We start from the raw sequence: 18,427 nt of genomic DNA on the forward strand, positions 1-18,427 counted from the left end.
ATTTGATCTTTTTTCCCCTTAGATTAGCAAATAAACAAGACAAAGAAGGTGCCTTGGCAGAAGCAGATGTTATTGAATATTTATCTCTTGAAAAGCTTGTCAATGAGCACAAATGCTTCTGTCAGATTGTAAGTGCATTTTAAATAAGATTAACTTTCTTAGATATGTTGCTTGGCAAAATTTTGAAATAAAATTATGCAATTCTATCACTTTATTTTTCTCTATATCATATGTCTTTTTATGTCTGATTAGTGGTAGCCATGAGAAAGATGATTTGGTTGCTTATTACCTGGATGATAAGCAAATTTCAGAATGTCATTTCTCAGAAAAGTGCTTAATGGGATATCAGTCTCTATAATATCAGCTTACTTTTTTTAAAGCATTGAATTTTCTGATGAAGCCTAATATTCAGGTACTACTATCTATTGTTGGTTCATAAACAGGGAAGATTAATCAGTTCAGCCTTTTTAAAATTGTTTGGTCTGTTATGGAGCCACAACTTCCTATAAAGTTATCAAAAAAATTGCATGGACCTGTCATCAGAAACTAAGATTGATTTGAAAGTCCATAACAACAGCAGCAACAACATGCTATGGAAATACACGTTTCTGTTATATTTTCTTTCATTGACTAATAAAATGAAGAACTATCACATTGACTGGGAAAGGAAGATCTTTCTTGACTGATACACCAACATTCTCCATATGAATGTTTCCTTCCCCATATGAATGTTTTCTGTAAGCATCAAGTGTCATTTCACTTGTGTTGAAATCATAGTGTAGAGCTGCCAGGCACAACTGAATGTACCAGTGCAAGCCCTCCCAAATATCCTTTGAACCTATGATAGGCTTGTCTTAAGCTCTTCTTTCCATATGGTATTCTTGAGAGATACAGATGTCAAATATATTGTCCCCTCAGTAGTGGTGCATTAGATTGATAGAATACAATTGCATTAATTCTTCTGTTTTTAACATTATAGTAATAATTATAAGCTAGAATTTCTGAAAATGGAGCAGGGTTTCTGAAAATAGAGCAGCATATACATTGAAGTATTAACTTCAGCTGTTTCAACAGTTGAAATAGCTAATTTTTGAATGAATGAAATAATAATTAACAAATAAATTACAAATTGTGCTTAGTTTCAAATGTATATTACAGATTTGGGATTTGCAGATACATCCAGGTTAATAAATGATAATGTAATTTGTTCTTGTTTCAGTTTATTTATGTAACATAAAATATTCATTTCAGTTCTAAATATGCTTTTTATTCACTTAGATTAATACTAAAACTAAATGAGTTATGGTGACAGAAAGAATGCTGCTAAAAAACAAGGAAAAATCAGAATTCTCAAAAATATACTTAAGATTTTCTGTTTTTATTATTGTAAAGTACCATCATGGTACTTTTGTTGAATCTGGAAGTAATGAAACACAATAGACAAAGCTTTATGGATTTCTTTTTTTAAAAAAATGAAGGGATAGGGAGGCCTATGGAGATAAAAAGTAGATACTCTAGTTAGTTTAGTGGACACAGGATGCTAAATATCTGCAGAAGTAGACCAAGAAGGAATAGAATGAAATAATCAAAAGGAAGATTCTAAATTATTGTAGAAACAAAATAGAATGTAGAACTGCAGAATGTAATGTTTTGTGGCAGAACATTTGTTTCATTCTTGGAAAATTAAATCTTGATTTAACTGTTCTTGTCTTAAAAAGTTAGAATTTCAAGACAAGAAATTCTTGTGGGAGTTTATTGAAAGCAGCAACAGTTTTTGAAAAGTAATTTTCAGAACATATAGGCAAATTTGAATCTACATGCCTTTGGAAAGCTATGTTAATACATAGCGAGTGATATGGAATAATTGGATGGGTCAAAATATGAACAAGTTATCATTGTCATTTTCAGAAATTTTCAGTGAGTTCATAACTTATTGTTCAATTTCATATTAATATAAGGGTAGTGCTGATTTTTCCATTGGTTATAGGAGCCTTGTTCTGCTATTGTGGGCTATGGAAGAAAAATTGACAAATCGATAAAGAAAGGTTTACTTTGGCTATTACACACTATAGCAAAAGATTTTGATGCCTTACATGAAAGAATTCAGAAAGACATCACAGAACAAAAAGCAATTGAAGAACAAGAGAAAAGAGAACGAGCAGAAAGAGTGAGGAAGATAAGGAAAGAAAGGTAGGTAGAGTAAATCATTTTTAATTTACATGAAACATTTTATAGCACATTACAGATTGGATTTCAAGTTACTGTACAGCAAAGACAATATGACAGATCTAAAATGTAATACACTCAGTAATTGGGTTTTCATATTAGACATGATATGACATAGTGAAAGGTGTTAATAGTAATCATCTACTAAGAATGACATTTCCATTCTGACCATTGTTTATTCAAGGCAAGCAATAAGGTCCAGAATCATACCTGGTGCTCATCAGCTTTGTTGAACCCTAACACAGTTTTGTCATTGGCTAGAAATTATGGGCTTTAACACCATACTTTGTGGATGCCTGGTTGGGGAAAGTTAGTTTAGATACTCTGAAGGATTTATAAAAGTGGGTACTTCAGATTGGTAGAACAAAAAAATGCATTTTTCCTACAGTACAGCTACTGTGGTTAATCTTCATTAATATTTTCTCATTTCATGCTAACTTTGAGGAATTTGTCCCAGATTCTGAGAGAGAATGCAGAATTTGTCATAACTGGATATTAATTTGAATTATAGCCCAAAAAGAAAGCAACTTCCCATCTATACGTTCAGCTTTTGATGGAAATATTTAGTTACAAATGTTCGTTTTTAACAATTTAATACATGTGTTAACGTTCAGATGGAGTTAAAAAAAGGCTACATCTGCCACTTCTAGCAAGAAGGAAAACTTAATACTTCTTTCTAGCCAGTGGATAGAATTCTGGTTCCCCCCCCCATTCTTTAGCTTTGTCTTTTAAGAGGAATAATGACTTTCTTTATGCTTAAAAGCTAAGAATAACCAATAAAATGTAAAACATAAAAATGGGGATATATAATTGGAGAGGCTGCAAAAGAAGTATGAAATTATATAGGTGACTCTAGCATCTATCATCATCTTCTTACTGTGCCAAAACTAACTGAATGGTATTAGAGTCAGCCTGATATGGACCAGGCCAAGCTAGGGATACTTTAGCAGCTTCTCCTTTTCCAACAAACATGGCCAACTGTGATGATCATCTGGACCTCTGAAAATAGAAAGCAAAGGGAAAAAAATAAATAACCATTAGTATCAAATCACACAAAGAAAAGGAAAGAAGGGTCAAATATAAAAGAAAGGAATTTGAATTTGAATCATAGCAATGGCAGACAGACTTGACAACAATCAGCACCATCGGTAGTCCTCTGACAGCTAGGATATATAGAGGCTGGTAAAAGCATGGTAGTGCTCAAATCCTCCAACTGCAGACCAAGGCCAAGTACATCAAATCTGCCCATTGCTAGAATGGTGGTAAGAGAACAAAATGAAATCAGATTTGGCAATATGTGAGAAGAGGCATGTTCCATAACAAAGGAGTAAATAGGACATGAATCATAACAGTGTTTTTCAGCTCTAACCAAACAAGAACAGATAAAATGACTTAAAATCTCAGAATGGGAAATTGGACTAGTTTTATTATTGAGATAAATGGAAACTGATAGGGATTTCTTAGTGACTCTTCACTATGTTTAAGTTTTCTTTTAGCTAACTAGAAAAGTACTGAGGTATGCTTTTAGCCAGCATACCACATTATGGGGGAAATAGTATATATCTTATTCCTGAAAAGAACACTCACTAACTTAAAAATCTGTAATTATTTATTTACTTTACATTTACAATATATGTAGAACTGGTAATTCCTTGGTATTTCCATCTTTTCAGTTATACAGAAATTCATATAATAAATTTTTTAAAAATACAAATTCATGTCAAACAATCAGGCAAATAATGCATATTTTTATTATCTTGGTATAGGAAATATATAATTATTTCTTTCTGTTGAATTGGGTTTTGATTTTAACCCTTTGCTTTAAAGGCAGAAGATATACTTCAGTAAATTAATGAAAGCTAGGTTATTCTAATAGAAGAATTATAAACAAGTTTTCACATTGATTGTATGACTTCAGATCAGTTTTTTCAACTTCACATCCATCTTTTAAAAGTTCATCAATCACACTTTACTGCATTTTGATATAAAGCCTGTGAACTGTTTTCAATATTTGTAATATTCTAAGAATTTTTAATTTTAGTTGATTCAAAATATGTATCTTTTTTTCTTAAAAATAATCAGAGAACAGAAAGAGAGAGAAGAAAATGAACGGGAAGGAAAGAGCACTTTGGATGAAGAAGACTCTGAGCTTGTAACTGGAAACCCATTTCAGCCCATATCAGCTGTAATCAATCAGGTATTGAAGCAGCCACCTGTGGAAAATGTTTGTGACAAATCAATTCATTGTTCATGAGTGCTTTAGCCAATATTGTGGTTTTGAAACAAATTCAAATTCCTTTCTTTTATATTTGATCCCCTTTTTCCTTTTCTTTGTATGATTTGATACTAGTGATTATTTTTTTTCCTTTGCTTTCTATTTTATTTTTTTGTTCCTCTTATTTAGATCTTTGTTATTAATAACTGCTATGTTTGCTTTCCTACTAGCTCCTTTTGCTTGCTTGATAACTAATTATGACATATTGGGACATTTGAACCCATTGCTTACATAATAGAGTATTTAGATACATCTATATCAAAATTTATTTTGAGATACTTTTTAGTTTTTATATAGCTATAACTAAAGTAACTTGTATTTTTCCCAAACACATGAGAACGTCTATTCCTTCTCCGGGAATGCTTCATGTAAGATAAGGCTGCACTAATGTTAGGTTGCTACTTGTATCTTTGGTCTCTCATGTGTTTTGGAAAAATGCAAGGGATTGATTTCACTCACCTATACTAGAACTGTTCCTTCTACCTTTGATAGGTTGTTGAGATTAAGAGGCATTAAACTTTTTTGACCTTCTCTTGTACGGATACAGGCCATACACTTTGCCAGATGTGTAATCCTTTTAAATTTCAATCTTGGCTTTCTGCTGTCTTTTCTAGTACTGGCCTCCTCTAATTGTTTTCTCTGTAATATTTTAAGCTTCCTCTAATTTTGGGCTTCTTGTTTCCATGGCTTGTTTTGAACAACTACCTAGTTTTTCTATGCCTTCTTACTCCTGTAGGTGGCCAAATAATCCTCAGTCTTTTCTGCTGCTTAATTACTTGTCGATAGGTGGTATTTTTATATGGCTTGAATAGGACTCCATATTGCATATTGAATATGCATAGCTAATGCACATATTCAATATGCATATTTTGTTACATTGTATCAGTGTAATATTGTAACTTTTGCTTTATTACAATCTGTTATGGTAAACTTGAGTAAGTTCTTTGGACTTTTCCAATAAAGCTGGTTGCTAACCCAACTGCCAATTCCTGCTTGGGCTTTCTAAATGTTGTTCTGTATCATATATTCCTAAAACTCGTCTATGTTTTTCCTTTTGTTAATTTGGGGATTTTAATATTTTGAGGCCTTTATTGTGAGACGAGGAAGAAGATCTTATTCCCATTCCTGGAGTAGTTATAGCCATAATTATGTACCACTATTATTTCTTTCAGTTACCCCAAATGAATCTTCTTTTCTGATCATTTTTTTGTCCAGTCTGTCTTGTCTAATTTTTTGTCTAATTTCTGTCCTTTTCTTGGTTCTTTGGCATAACTTAAATACTTTTTTCCCCAAGAATTTTATTCCTCTCATAACAGGATTCGCACCACTCTCAGTGCCTTCGTATTTTCAGTGGTTTCTTGTTTCTTTGCTACTACCAGATATGAACAGATGTGTATGGACCCAGATACTATTAAGGCAAGATTAATTACATAACAAATTTTTGTGTGGCAGGGCCAATTTTAAAAAAATTATTTCATTAAATTACTTTTGTTTTACATTAACGGCTGCCTACTGTATCCATTGCCACCACCATATGTTGTGGTGTGGAAAAGGATAAAATAGTTCTGAACAATGCAGAGAACTGGAAGCCAAATAAAGTATATTCTATATTATAATACAAGGAGTAATACAGTGAGTAATTTATTTGGTTAGTATTCAGTCGCAGTGCCCTTACCTATCCTGTATATGTGCATGTATGAGTTCTTGATTACAAGTCTAAATCAGCAATTTAATATTTATTTATATATCAATCTTAACCTCCATCTCCTTCATTGAGATAAATAAATATGCATTTATTTACAGAGCTGCCTTGAAATTCCTTAATTGCTTTAACTGTTAAAACTTTTTCAGTTGTTTCAATAGATATAGGCAATTTCTAAACCTAATAATGGGTTTTTTTATATTAATTCCTCTTTCTAGATAGCTTAGATAAACTTTTACTTGATATTCTGTCCTTTCTTAAGGATCCCTTTCCTGGAAGCAGAAGACCAAAAAAAAAAAAAAAAAAAAAAAATTTCATAGTTCTAGGATTCTGGTACCTTATTTGCTTCTCTACTCTGCTACAGCTCTTGTGCTGTTTCTCCTGTAAGGATTCTTTCACCCCTGCTGTCCAATTGTTTTATCAACAAATGCACTCCAAATCCTTCCTTCTAGATTCTACTTGCTATTGCTGATGTTTTCTACTGTACATATCTATTCCTTTGTGGATCTCTTCCTTCAATGTCTTTCTTGATGTCTTTGATCTTTTAATTCTTTGCTGACATGAACAACACCTCCAACTGCTTATAAAGAAATACAAAGCAGAATGCCTTTTCCTGCCAATTTTTCTCATATAATGACAATCAGTTTCCTGATTGTCAATAAAGCAAAAAAAATCATAAAAAAGCATCAGTGGATCAATATTTACAAATGATTTGCATTTAATTTGGTACTTTCATTTATGAAAGGATTCCAGATGTTCAAGTTGACTTCAGAAAAAATTGAGGAAAATAAGTCATATTGCTAATTCATGCTGGATAATTGAGAGAATCAAAGAATAATAATAATAAAAAACTATTAGTATACAGTATTTTTCATTGATTATAGAAATGCTTTTGATTGTGTTGATTACTTCAAACTGTGTTTGAATGTGTTTATAAAAATAGGAACACCAGAACATTTTATTTTCCTGATGAAAAATTTATTAAAGGGTCAGAAAGCCATATGGCAAAGCAGATTGGATCCAGGCTGTCAAAGGATGCTTTTCCTTTTTAATAAATCAGTGTATATGCAGAATATATATTAAGGCAAACTGGATTTGAAGAATATGAGTGTATTTTAAAACTGAAGAAACATCAATAGTGATGGCACTATTCTCATAGCTGAAAATACAACTATACATAATATATAATAATTGAACCATCAACAGTAAAGGAGTCAATAGTCAAGAAATATGCCACAGACTAATATTTGGTAGAGTAGAATCAAAAGACTTGGAAAATATATTTAGATGCCAGGATATGCTTATAATACAACAATCAGAATGGTGCAGATATTGGTTTTTTTGTGTGGAAGTTAAAGTTGGACAGAAAGTATTGATGCTTTTCAACTTTAATATTGGGGAAGATTTCTTACAATGTAATAGATAGCCATGAAATCAAACAAATGGATCATTGAAGAGAAGAGTTTCTCATTTAAAGCAAAAATGTTAAGACTTCACACTCCATAAGTGTCCATACTTTGGACACTTGATGCAAAGAGCTAGTTCTCTGGTAAAAGCAAAGACAAAAAGACAGCCAGTAGCAGGGTGTTCAGCAGTGGGGGCAGAACATGGATGAAAGACCTGAAGGATGAAGGACCAGATTAGAGACGGTTCTCTTGGAGAAAATCTATTTACATGATAGTGAAGAGTCAATACAAACTTGATGACACATAATCAATCAAAAGATAGCAATCTTAAAGGATACCAAGTTTTATAATTGATGTCTTTTCAATTAATTTCTTGGAATAATAGTTCAGAATTTGAAAAAAGCTGCCATGGTATCAGAATCAATATAAGTAATTAAAGGCTTAATACTCTCCACAGGGAAAAAAGCTTTTATTTCATTTTTAGATCCATTATCCATTGCAATATATCACTAAAATTGCATAGAAATCCATATGCTGAATTAAGGTCATTGAGAATATTTGCACAGTAAAATTTCAAACACTTGAAATTTAAAGCAATTAAAATGTAGTTATATAAGAAGTTTTCTTAGAAGAGCTGAATATTAATTAGAGGTTCCATTATATGAAATTGAATATTATTTTATATTATTGATTATATATAATCCAGTAGGAAAGGCTAGTATAAGACATAAATATTGATCATAGGCTGGCCAAGATAGTGTGTGTGTGTTTGCACTATTTGCAAATTTATTGTGAAAAAAAAAAGATTTCCTACAATTTGAAAGTGCAGTTTTATAAAAAATCTTGATTTAGTGCCTGATATAAATCCATAATAATGTATAAAATAGTTTGTAAAGTTAATGTACAAAATGTATTTCAGTAATTCTTTTAGAGTATCCTCTGATTGGTTGTTGACATTAACTCCTCCCCAACTAACACTTGAAATGCTGCTATAGTAAATGGCATTTTCTTCTGTATTTTGTTAGAATGAAAAGAAAATTGAAAAAGAGAAGAAGAGGCAAAGGGAAGAGAATGAAAAGATTGCTATTGCCTTGAAACCTAAAACAAATCAGGAGATAATAGATGTTCAGAGTCTGAACAGTGAGCAATCCAACGAACAGAGACTGATAGAAAACTATAAATCTGCACTAACACAGCAAATGGAACACGAAGATGAGAATGATCAGCACATCTCAGAAAGTCTTGACTCTGGTGATAATGCCACTTTGAATCCAGGAACAGGTAGACTGATAGGAATTTGTAAATGCTGCTGCCAGCCAATTTCAAAAGTTCAGTTCAAAGTTTGAGCTTGGAGGGAGAGGAGAATATAGCTGTTAGGCAACCTTTTTAAAACGAACTAGGAAAACCCAATGAACTGCCAAACAATTGATAGATTTATTTTATTAACTGACAAACTTAAATTCCAGTAGTCTATCATGAATATATAGTCTTAACTGAACATTATGTGTACATAATTAAGTAAGAACTGTGTGCTTATTACAAATAAAGTTGTATGCTCTGATTAAAATCTGTCTTTATGTAGGCACAGATGTTTTCTAATTGCAGTTCAAATTTTTTATGTAACATCAGTGGTTTTATTTATATTTGATTTAGAAAACAGTAAAAAGAAAGCAAAGAAACTAAAATTAAAAAGAAACCATCGAGTTGAACCGGTCAATACAGAAGAAATTGTTTCCCCCCTTCCTACTCCAATAGCAACACATACACCAGGTGAGCACAGTGTTTAAAAGTTGAGGTCTTGAACACACATGAACAACACAATTTCACATGAAGTATTTCAAAAGAAAAGATATATATAGTAATTATATGGCACTGTTAAATATTGTGATGAAAAGCCTAACAGATTTTGGGAACATAAAGGAGGCAATGAGAGAATAAAGGAGAGACAAGGGTAATGCAGAAGAAAGTCCAGGGGGAAATAAAAACATAAGAAAGAGATTTAGAGTAACTCTGCCTTAATTATACTACATATAACTTCTGGGGGGAAGTTATTTTTATAAGTTTCATGATTCTGTTATATCACCCAAATCGCAATAAATATCTTTCCAGATTATGGTTCCCAAACTCAGAAAACAAGAACTATTTGAATTTCTGGAAACATATTTATTGCTAATAGAGTATTATTATTATAGAATCTTGAAAGCTTACTAAATTAATTATCACACATAACATACATTGGTAAGGCGGTTTTACTCTGAATCTCTTTCTCATGCTTTCCTCTCTTCCCTGGACTCTCTCTGTTAGAAATGACACTGTTTATTCTTTGCTTTGTTTTGTTGTACCTTCTGGGCTCCCAAGGTCTGTTAAATATTCCATCCCAGAAATTTACATGGCAAGTGAAAAAAAAAGCCCTGGCTATATAAAAAGGAACAATGCCTTATTCCTCAAATGAATTAGAGAGAGAAAAAACAGAACAAAATAAAACTTTTACTTCCATTGGAAACTAAACATATTTTTGTCTCATTTTATTGTTTATTGTTATTTTTTTGGGGGGGAGACCTTTATAGAATATTGTTTTATTTGTTTGTTTATTAAAAGTTATGCCTTTATCTGCATCTGAGGGATAAATTTTCAATTTTATTTATTTATTTATTTATTTATTTATTTATTTATGAGACTTATATACCGCTTTAAGTGCAAGCACTCTCTAAGCGGTGTACACCAGTAAGCAATGTATATATATATTTACATTGCCCCCAACAATCTGGGTCCTCATTTTACCTACCCCGGAAGGATGGAAGGCTGAGTCAACCTTGAGCCAGGGAGATTTGAACCGCTGACCTGCTGAACACAGTCAGCTAAAGTGGCCTGTAGTACTGCACTCTAACTGCTGCGCCACCTTATATTAGAGTCTTAATCCTACGCAAATTAACTTCTTCAATATATCTACCATGCTCATCAGTAATAAAAGTTCTGGTTTTATTAGTAGCTTGAGATTTTCTCCATGTACATAGATGAATATTTGCTTTATCAGAATTGTTGATTATATAATTACTGTTTGATATATGTATATATTTTTGCAGTTGGATGGGAAACACCAAAAGTTAACAGAATTCGAAAACTTGAGCCCCTTGGTGAAACTCATCATAATGGTAATTTCAGAGGAATTTGTCCTTAGCAACATATATTTTATTTTGCATATTGGCTTATTTCTTTCATTTTGACTAATTTGGTGCTTCTTTAAGAACAATCCATAATTTTCACTCCTTGTTTTTCTCTTTAACTATACGTAAATGGAATCTCGTTAATAATTTTATTTCATTGTCTTTGCTTCAGGACAAATCTGTTGCTTATTGAGGTGGTCATGTAGTAATATATTGCTCACAGGGAAAAAATAGAACACATTAAAGTGCATAGGATCATATCCATTCTTAACTATTCACCCAAGGAAGGTCTGCTATGAATTGCTATAAATAGATTTTAAGAAATATCGAAGATCACACATGAAATAGGAGAAAAGTATCTTTCTGAGCAGACAAGTATTCATATAATCTTTATTCTTTCTCTTCTTAACACCTTAAACACAGATTAATCAGTTGCTGAATTTTAAAAGGTTTAGTAGAAGGGGGGGATTTTTATGAGTTAATTAGGCAGAAAGCCACTGTGTGCCTAACTTACTTATGTGAATATATAGAAACTATTTGTAAGTACAAAGAGTTTTTATTATCATACGGTTTTCTAAAAATATAATTTTGATATTAATCTTTTTAATAGCATGTGGAAGGTTTTAATTCTTTTCTAGTAGATTCTGATTTATAGTAACCTCTTCACTGAGGATAAGAGTTATTGTTAATAAGTGTTGTTTCATTTTGAAAGTATTTGTATCATTTTATGTAAATACTTGTAAAACCATTGGAAATGTTTTCTGTTTTGACAAGATAGCATTGTTCAGTGATAGAACATATGTCATATATATGGTTGCTGTTCAACTCCAGAACCTCTAAAATGATCTTGAGCAATAACACTGAAAAAGACTAATGCTTGGCATGCTGGTTTGACCTGCTTCTCAGAGCATGTAATATTAAACTAGATCATGGTTATCCAACTTTCTCTAGCTAAGGGCTATATTTTACCTTTGAATGGAATACCTAAGGCCATACTCCAAAAAAACAAAAGGACACGGTTAGACAAAAACTAAATTTTATTTCATCTATGGTTAAATGCATTTAAAATTAGTTAATTAATTGCAGTTAACATGGTGAGCTCTACATATTTCATTTTTTCCCTTCTTTTGTATTAAAACTTATGAAGTAGCAACTTTTGGAAGAGTTGTAAAATGATAACCAAGATGTTCAAGTTTTGCTTCTCTAGTTTAGAAAGATGTATGGAGAATTTATACATTCATAAAATCTTTATTTTGTACATAAATTTATTTCCTTAGTAATAGACAACAGTATAATTTTCAACAGTTTGTTTACTATCCATATTTCTTTTTAAGGAGTATAAAGAAAAGAAAATGAGAGAAAGGACAGAAAAAAGAGGTAGGGAGGAGAAGGGCCATGTTATCTGATTATAATATTTTTGCTCTTAACTATGGGCCTGATTGTAACTGGAGTTAAAAGTTGTCATTCCTTGTACAATATTTTTCTTAAAAAGTGGCATAGAATTATTAAGTGCTTGCACTTAAAACGGTATATAAGTCTCATAAATAAATAAATAAATAAATAAATAATTCTTATGCAAGAAATACTTCTGATTGCAAGTTGTAAATCAAGTTTCTGAAGCTGTACAGATGAGATATTTCCTATAAGCTTTGATTTTAACTCAAAGAATACAATTGCTTATAATTTTGCACATACTTCTTTCTATTCTTGTATTTCATTGGAATACATGGCAACTTTAATTTGAAATGATGAAAGAGATACATCACTTGAGTACTGTTTATCTGGATTTATTGGGATTATTATATACCACTGATCCTAGTTTAGAAATTAAAGTAAATAATTACTAGAATTTTAGAATCTTAGTTCATAATTGAACTTTTCTATAATTTAGGCCTTTAAAAAAAGGACAAATATTCCCAAAATTGTATTCTTCCTTGTTAAGTATTTTTCTATAGTTTTATAGTTTTCTATAGTTTTATAATTCTTTATGTTGTTTTTAAATAAAATTATATTTAAGTTTAGATCAGCTTTTAAGTGAAGTTGCATTCCTTGACCAGGAGATCAATTTCAGCCATGAATCTTTAGAAAAAGAAGAGGCAGTTGGGAAATTCTGATAAGGCAGGCAAAAGGAACAGGGCAGTTTTCAGGAAACTATAGTGGGGAAACAGCACAATGACCCCTTATCTCCAGAATATTAAATATCAGGGTAAATCTAGCAACAGAATAGGGGGGGGGGCACAATTTCAAATTCTAGAATTATTAGATACAGGTAATCTTCCCTAAAGAACTGCAACTTTATCACTAAGCAGTGTAACATCATGACTGCACCTGACATGACATCAGCTTTGCTGCAGTCATTAAGCAAATCACCCAAGGTTAAATGTGATGTCACATGATTATGATTTGCAACTTACTGCCAGCTCCCGTTAACCTTGTTTGTTAGAAACTGGCTGTGATGGTCACAATGGTTATTTTATGACCATGAGACACTGCAACAATTGTAGATGTATGTCAGTGGCAAAGCATATCAGTTTGACTGCAGATATGGGACAGCCATAAGTTCCAGTCATATGTGTCAGCTGTGAAAAGGCAAAATCATTAGAAAAGAGATTGAAAATAAAATTGAAAACATTGTCATTCCTTTATAGTAATTTGGTCTATTTGCATCTGAAATACTGTGGAGAATTTGGTTGGCACATTTAAAAAAAAGACTATAATATTTTCTGGCAAAAGTGAAGATGATGGCAATCAAAACTACTAGGGTCTTGAACACCTTCTTTATGAGAAAATGTAGAGCATTTTTAGCTTAGAAAAAGTGTAAGTGACAGGAGACTAAGTTAACAGTTGAAGTATATAATAATATCATGCATGGGGTGGAGAAAGCGAAGGGGAGTTTTTCTTCCTTTATTAAAACCCTAAGTCCAGAAATCATACTGTGAACCTGACTGGAAGTTTTAGAAAAAGTACTTCTTACACACAACACATGACAAATTTTTGGAATTCAGTATTACAAATACTGATGGCCAGTAATTTGAGTGGCTTTTAAAGGGAGTGGATTCCAAAATCATGAAGAACAATGCTATCAAGGGCCATTAGCTCTGAAGACTAAAAGTTATCTCTCAGCTGGTGATGCATGCTTTCAAATACAAGTTGCAGAAGAACATCAGCAGGATGATTGAATGTTTCTACCTCCTGCTTCTATGCACTGCAGGAGCATAGGTTGGCCAGATAAACAAAATGCTGGACTAAGAGAATCTTTGGTCTGATTCAGCAGTTCTCTTCTATAAAAATGATCTTTTTGTTTTAGAATATTATTCTTGTAAGGATTTGTAACCAAATTAGTTGTATTATGTAATCCAACTCTTCACTTGAAGTATTTTTGATTTATAGAAAATATATAGGAAATATTCTATTAATACCATACAAAATAAATAAATAATATCTTGCAACAGATTGAAATTTCATAGGTTTTCCCTTTGTAGAGTTTAAACAGTATTAACAGATAACATTAATTATCCATTTACATCTGGAGAGGAAGAAGTTTTGATAAATTAAAGCAAAATATGTTTCAATAGATAAGATTTAAAAATCTATAGTCAGCACAGCTAAAAGTAAAAAAAATCCTAAAAACTGGTGAATATAACCAGTGTAACGTCCTGTTCTGTCTCCTTTGAAAGCATCCAGTATCTTTTTATAGCTTTATAATTTTGCATATTCTAAGCCTGCCTGGTGTATGTCTTTTAATTTTTTTTTAAAAAAGGGATGTTTTTGTTCTGCTGTAATGTGGTTTAGTAATTTGATATTTGTCTTATTTTCCTCTTTGACATTCTGCTTATATTAAAAAATACATTGTCATAAAAATCTTAGAATATTTGGTTTCGCAACTCTGTGCAATCTGCTATTCACACCTTCAAATCACTGATGTTTATATCTACTTTAAATCCTCAATGTTGGTTGGGGAAATAGGGAAAAAGAAGAGAAGTCATGTGCTTCTTAATAGAAATAATCCTCTGAAATTATTCCTTTTATTTTTTTGTATTCTGACTGATTTGATCAATATATTATCTATGAAACATAAGATGGACTGAGAGTGGCAGTAACAGGGATTTTTGAGATAACCATATATAATAAAGAATACTAGCCATTTGGTATCAGTTAACTTAGATTGTTCTTATTATATTTAACTAATATTTCCTTTTTTTTCCAACATAATTAATTTGTACCAGTTGGGAACAAGGCCCTCTATATTTGTTTGTATGTCTAGGATTAGAATAGTTGTGGGTGAGTATTTGTAATTCTAAAACTGTTTTTTGAATGTTTAATGTTTCTCTTTTTCAAGTCATTCTGAAAATAAAAGTACAGCCAGAAGGAATGACAATTAAAAAAAAAAAAGACTGAAACCGATAAGCATGTATCTTTCAGTATATAAATTTTGCACAAGATAGAATTGTAATTATCAGATGAAACATGAAGATTTCTATATGCATATAAAATCAGAGAATTCCATGCCTTTTTTTCTGTTCAGTTCACAATAGTTGGGTGAATTGTTAATTTGATTTCTTTTCTAATTTGCTTTAGATTTCTACGGAAAGCCATTGCCACCACTTGCTATGCATCAAAGACCTAACAGCGATATGCATGGTGTCATTTCTTAACTAGTCATCATTTTGCAGCTTTCAAGAGGAATCTAAAATAACATTACATTAGACATTGCTTTCTTTTTTGAAGAGATACCTGCTAATTCCTATAAGTTGCTGGGCAAGGCACCAAGATTACATTGGGATTCCTGGTAAGGATGTTACTTCTAAAGGTTAACAAATCTGCTTCCTCAATTTACCAGCTGCTCTTCAAAGTTGACATGGAACAAGAAAACTCACAAGCAGAATTCTTGCAAAAGAAATGACAATCAAACTCAACTTGGTTATGCATATACATGCTTTCAGTTTGGCTAAATATTTTTCTATATTCAACTCTTCAAGAGTTTTTTTAAAAGTGCACACATGTTCAAGGGGGAAGATGTGAATTATACATTTAAACATTTTGATATATTTTTATAGTATTTTGTTTGTTTTTAAGAAATTATTTGGTCAACAGAACTATTTTGACATACTAAAATGCCTACCTATATTCATAAGTATCTACTACATTTTTTTGGGAAAAGCAATATATTTGTGTGTGATTTAAATCACAGTTTGCCTAATTGTTAATTATGTTGTTTTATCTTGTTCTTGGAAAGAACTATGTGTTGGAAGGAAACTATATTCATGTTTTCCTTGATGGGAAACAGCACTTCTGGCGTTCATTGTGACCATTACTTTTATGTTCTTGGAGCTAGAGAGAAAGGGAACTTTTTGACTTTCCAAAGGATATAAATAAATATCCTTCAATTACTGTATAGAGTTTGATATTCATGGCCACTGCTCTTGCAGTACTTACTTTATTTTGGGAAGATGTGAACATATGAATTGGAGAACTAGGGCTGTGGGTCGCTTTAAAGTAAGCAGAAGTAGAATTGAATTACATCTCCTTATACCAAATGTAACAAATGTATCTTCTCCCAGGCTTATGTGGCAAGCTTAGCTGTTTTAAAGAGTAGTAGGCAGATACAAAGTTCATATTCCTGCACAATTCAAGCCAAGTTTTTGGCTTTGAATTCAAATTACTCCATAATCTTTATTTCATTCATGCAAACATATTTCCCTATTAGGTTGCGGTTCCATATATGCTGAAATAAATGAAAATGTTTATATAAAAAAGGTATCTTTCTCCCCTGAATATTTTTTTTATTAATAATTTTTTATTTTTCCAAACTCTCCCCCATACATATACCGTAATACTTATCAGATGTTAACATACATTCCCTCCACACCCACATACAAGATACTTTTAACAAAATGAAATAAATACATACACATGACTTTTGGTGTTGCTCGCCCATTTCCCCTTTCACCGTATCCACACTCCTTCTCTACCTTCTTTCTCCCTTTCTTCTCTTCCCTACTTCCCTCTTCTTCCCCTCCTCTCCTTCACCACTCTCCTCCCCTTTCTTCTTCCCCCAACCTTCCTACTTCCTTCTCCCTTCCTTTACTCTTTTCTCTCCTCTCCTTTCTTCCCTTTCATCCCTCTTCAGATACAATCTCCCCTGAATATTTTTATTGCTTCAGTTACTAATTGCAAATAACATTCTAATAGTGAACATTTCTAAAAATATGTAAATGCATTTCTTTTAAAAAAAACATTACAGTCCAATTTTACTTCCTTTTTTTATTGTGTATTAGAGGTAAATGATCAGAATTTCCATATGATCAGAGGTTTTTCTGTATGCTCAGATAGAGAAGTAGTTGAATGGCTTACAAGTAGCATAAAGCCTTAATACTAAACTGAAAAGTCTGTGAATGTAATGAGGTTTGAAAATTCTTACCTTCTAGCAACTTCTGTTTCTTTGCAGTTTATCTTACTCAAAAGCTTCTGTTTCTTTGCAGTTTAAATTAATGCTTTTATTCTGCTTGATGATAGTAATGGCCATGTCATGAAACTGATCGTTTGAATCCTTTCTCACATGATCTGTATCTATCCTAAAGTCATATAAAAAATAGTCTCATAAACTTAGTTGCATGCATATAAGCTGAATGAGTTTGTAAGATTACTTTCTGGCTAATGTAAAAGATGGTGCATAATTCATGGTACATAATTGTTTCCATATATAGTTTCAATATTCCTGAATTTTTAGGTTACCGGTATATACAAAAATGGAAGTTTGTTTTCCATTTCCCCCAAGAAGTTAAATGTTCTTTTCTTTTAGTTAACACTGAAAACTGTTAAGGATTGTCCTACTTTCTTGAAACTCAAAAACACTTTTTCCTCTCAAGGCTTATGCAATAGGACTTTCTCCTTACCCATGCTGTATTTTTCCCTACCTCCAGTCCTCAAAATCTGTTTCAAATAGAACATTTTCTGTCTGGAGAAGATTTTGAAGGCAACTCATGGTTAGGAATAATTATTTACCTTCTATTGTATCAGTGGAAATAGATTCAATAATGAAGCATATTCATGGGATTTTTGTTGTTACAAGATACATAAGTACTAGGAAAGTGTTTTTAACATGCTGACTTTCCTTTTATTATGGATTATTTATTGAATATGCATTGAATGTTTTTATGTATGAAATAAATATACACAGAAATGTGCTTTAATATTTCATCATACAATTCACTTTATCTGGAACACAGCTTTTTTTTTTTTTAAATTATCAGAAAAGGTTTTAAATTATCTGTTGAAGTTTTTCCCAAAACATTTGAGCACAAGATTGGATGGAGTAAGACTTTTGCTTCGGAAATTATTTTAAATAAATATTTTAATTCTTGTATGAGCACATTACTTCTCCATTGTTCATTAAACCAACCTTCTTCATTTGATCCTGGGGGAAAAAGCAGGGCTTTAAAGAGTTGACACTGTGAAAAGTTGCAGCAGCTTTAAGGAGTCAGTTCATTGAAGTTAATGTACCTTAAAGCAGCTACTACTTTTTCTAGGGTTGCACAGACCTAATCTAGAGTGAGAGTTAGCAACGTGAAGTCTTAACAGCTTTTGGATTACAACATCTTAATACCTACAAAGCAGCAGGTTGCTTATCTCTGCTGTAGAGTCTGGATCTAGC

At 31.8% G+C, this 18,427-nt stretch overlaps 1 protein-coding gene across 5 annotated transcripts in view; it reads left to right on the forward strand.

The window, feature by feature from the left end:
- ARL13B (ADP ribosylation factor like GTPase 13B) overlaps positions 1 to 16,529 on the forward strand; it is a 42,129-nt gene extending 25,600 nt beyond the window's left edge. For 3 of the 5 annotated variants that reach the window (XM_039345860.1, XM_039345861.1, XM_039345862.1), the window contains exons 5-11: positions 23 to 128; positions 1,988 to 2,190; positions 4,309 to 4,423; positions 8,635 to 8,890; positions 9,263 to 9,379; positions 10,693 to 10,761; positions 15,352 to 16,529. In XM_039345860.1, the coding sequence (XP_039201794.1) occupies positions 23 to 128; positions 1,988 to 2,190; positions 4,309 to 4,423; positions 8,635 to 8,890; positions 9,263 to 9,379; positions 10,693 to 10,761; positions 15,352 to 15,428 (943 nt within the window). In that variant the 3' untranslated portion in view covers positions 15,429 to 16,529. Of the gene's footprint in view, positions 1 to 22; positions 129 to 1,987; positions 2,191 to 4,308; positions 4,424 to 8,634; positions 8,891 to 9,262; positions 9,380 to 10,692; positions 10,762 to 12,107; positions 12,151 to 15,351 lie in introns of all 5 variants that reach the window. The other 2 variants (XM_039345863.1, XM_039345865.1) reach the window with 2 other exon arrangements.
- Positions 16,530 to 18,427: the final 1,898 nt, after the last annotated feature.

Source organism: Crotalus tigris, unplaced genomic scaffold (assembly GCF_016545835.1).
Source record: "Crotalus tigris isolate CLP2741 ecotype Arizona unplaced genomic scaffold, ASM1654583v1 scf7180000017980.1470182205:1502881, whole genome shotgun sequence".
Classification (NCBI taxonomy): domain Eukaryota; kingdom Metazoa; phylum Chordata; class Lepidosauria; order Squamata; family Viperidae; genus Crotalus; species Crotalus tigris.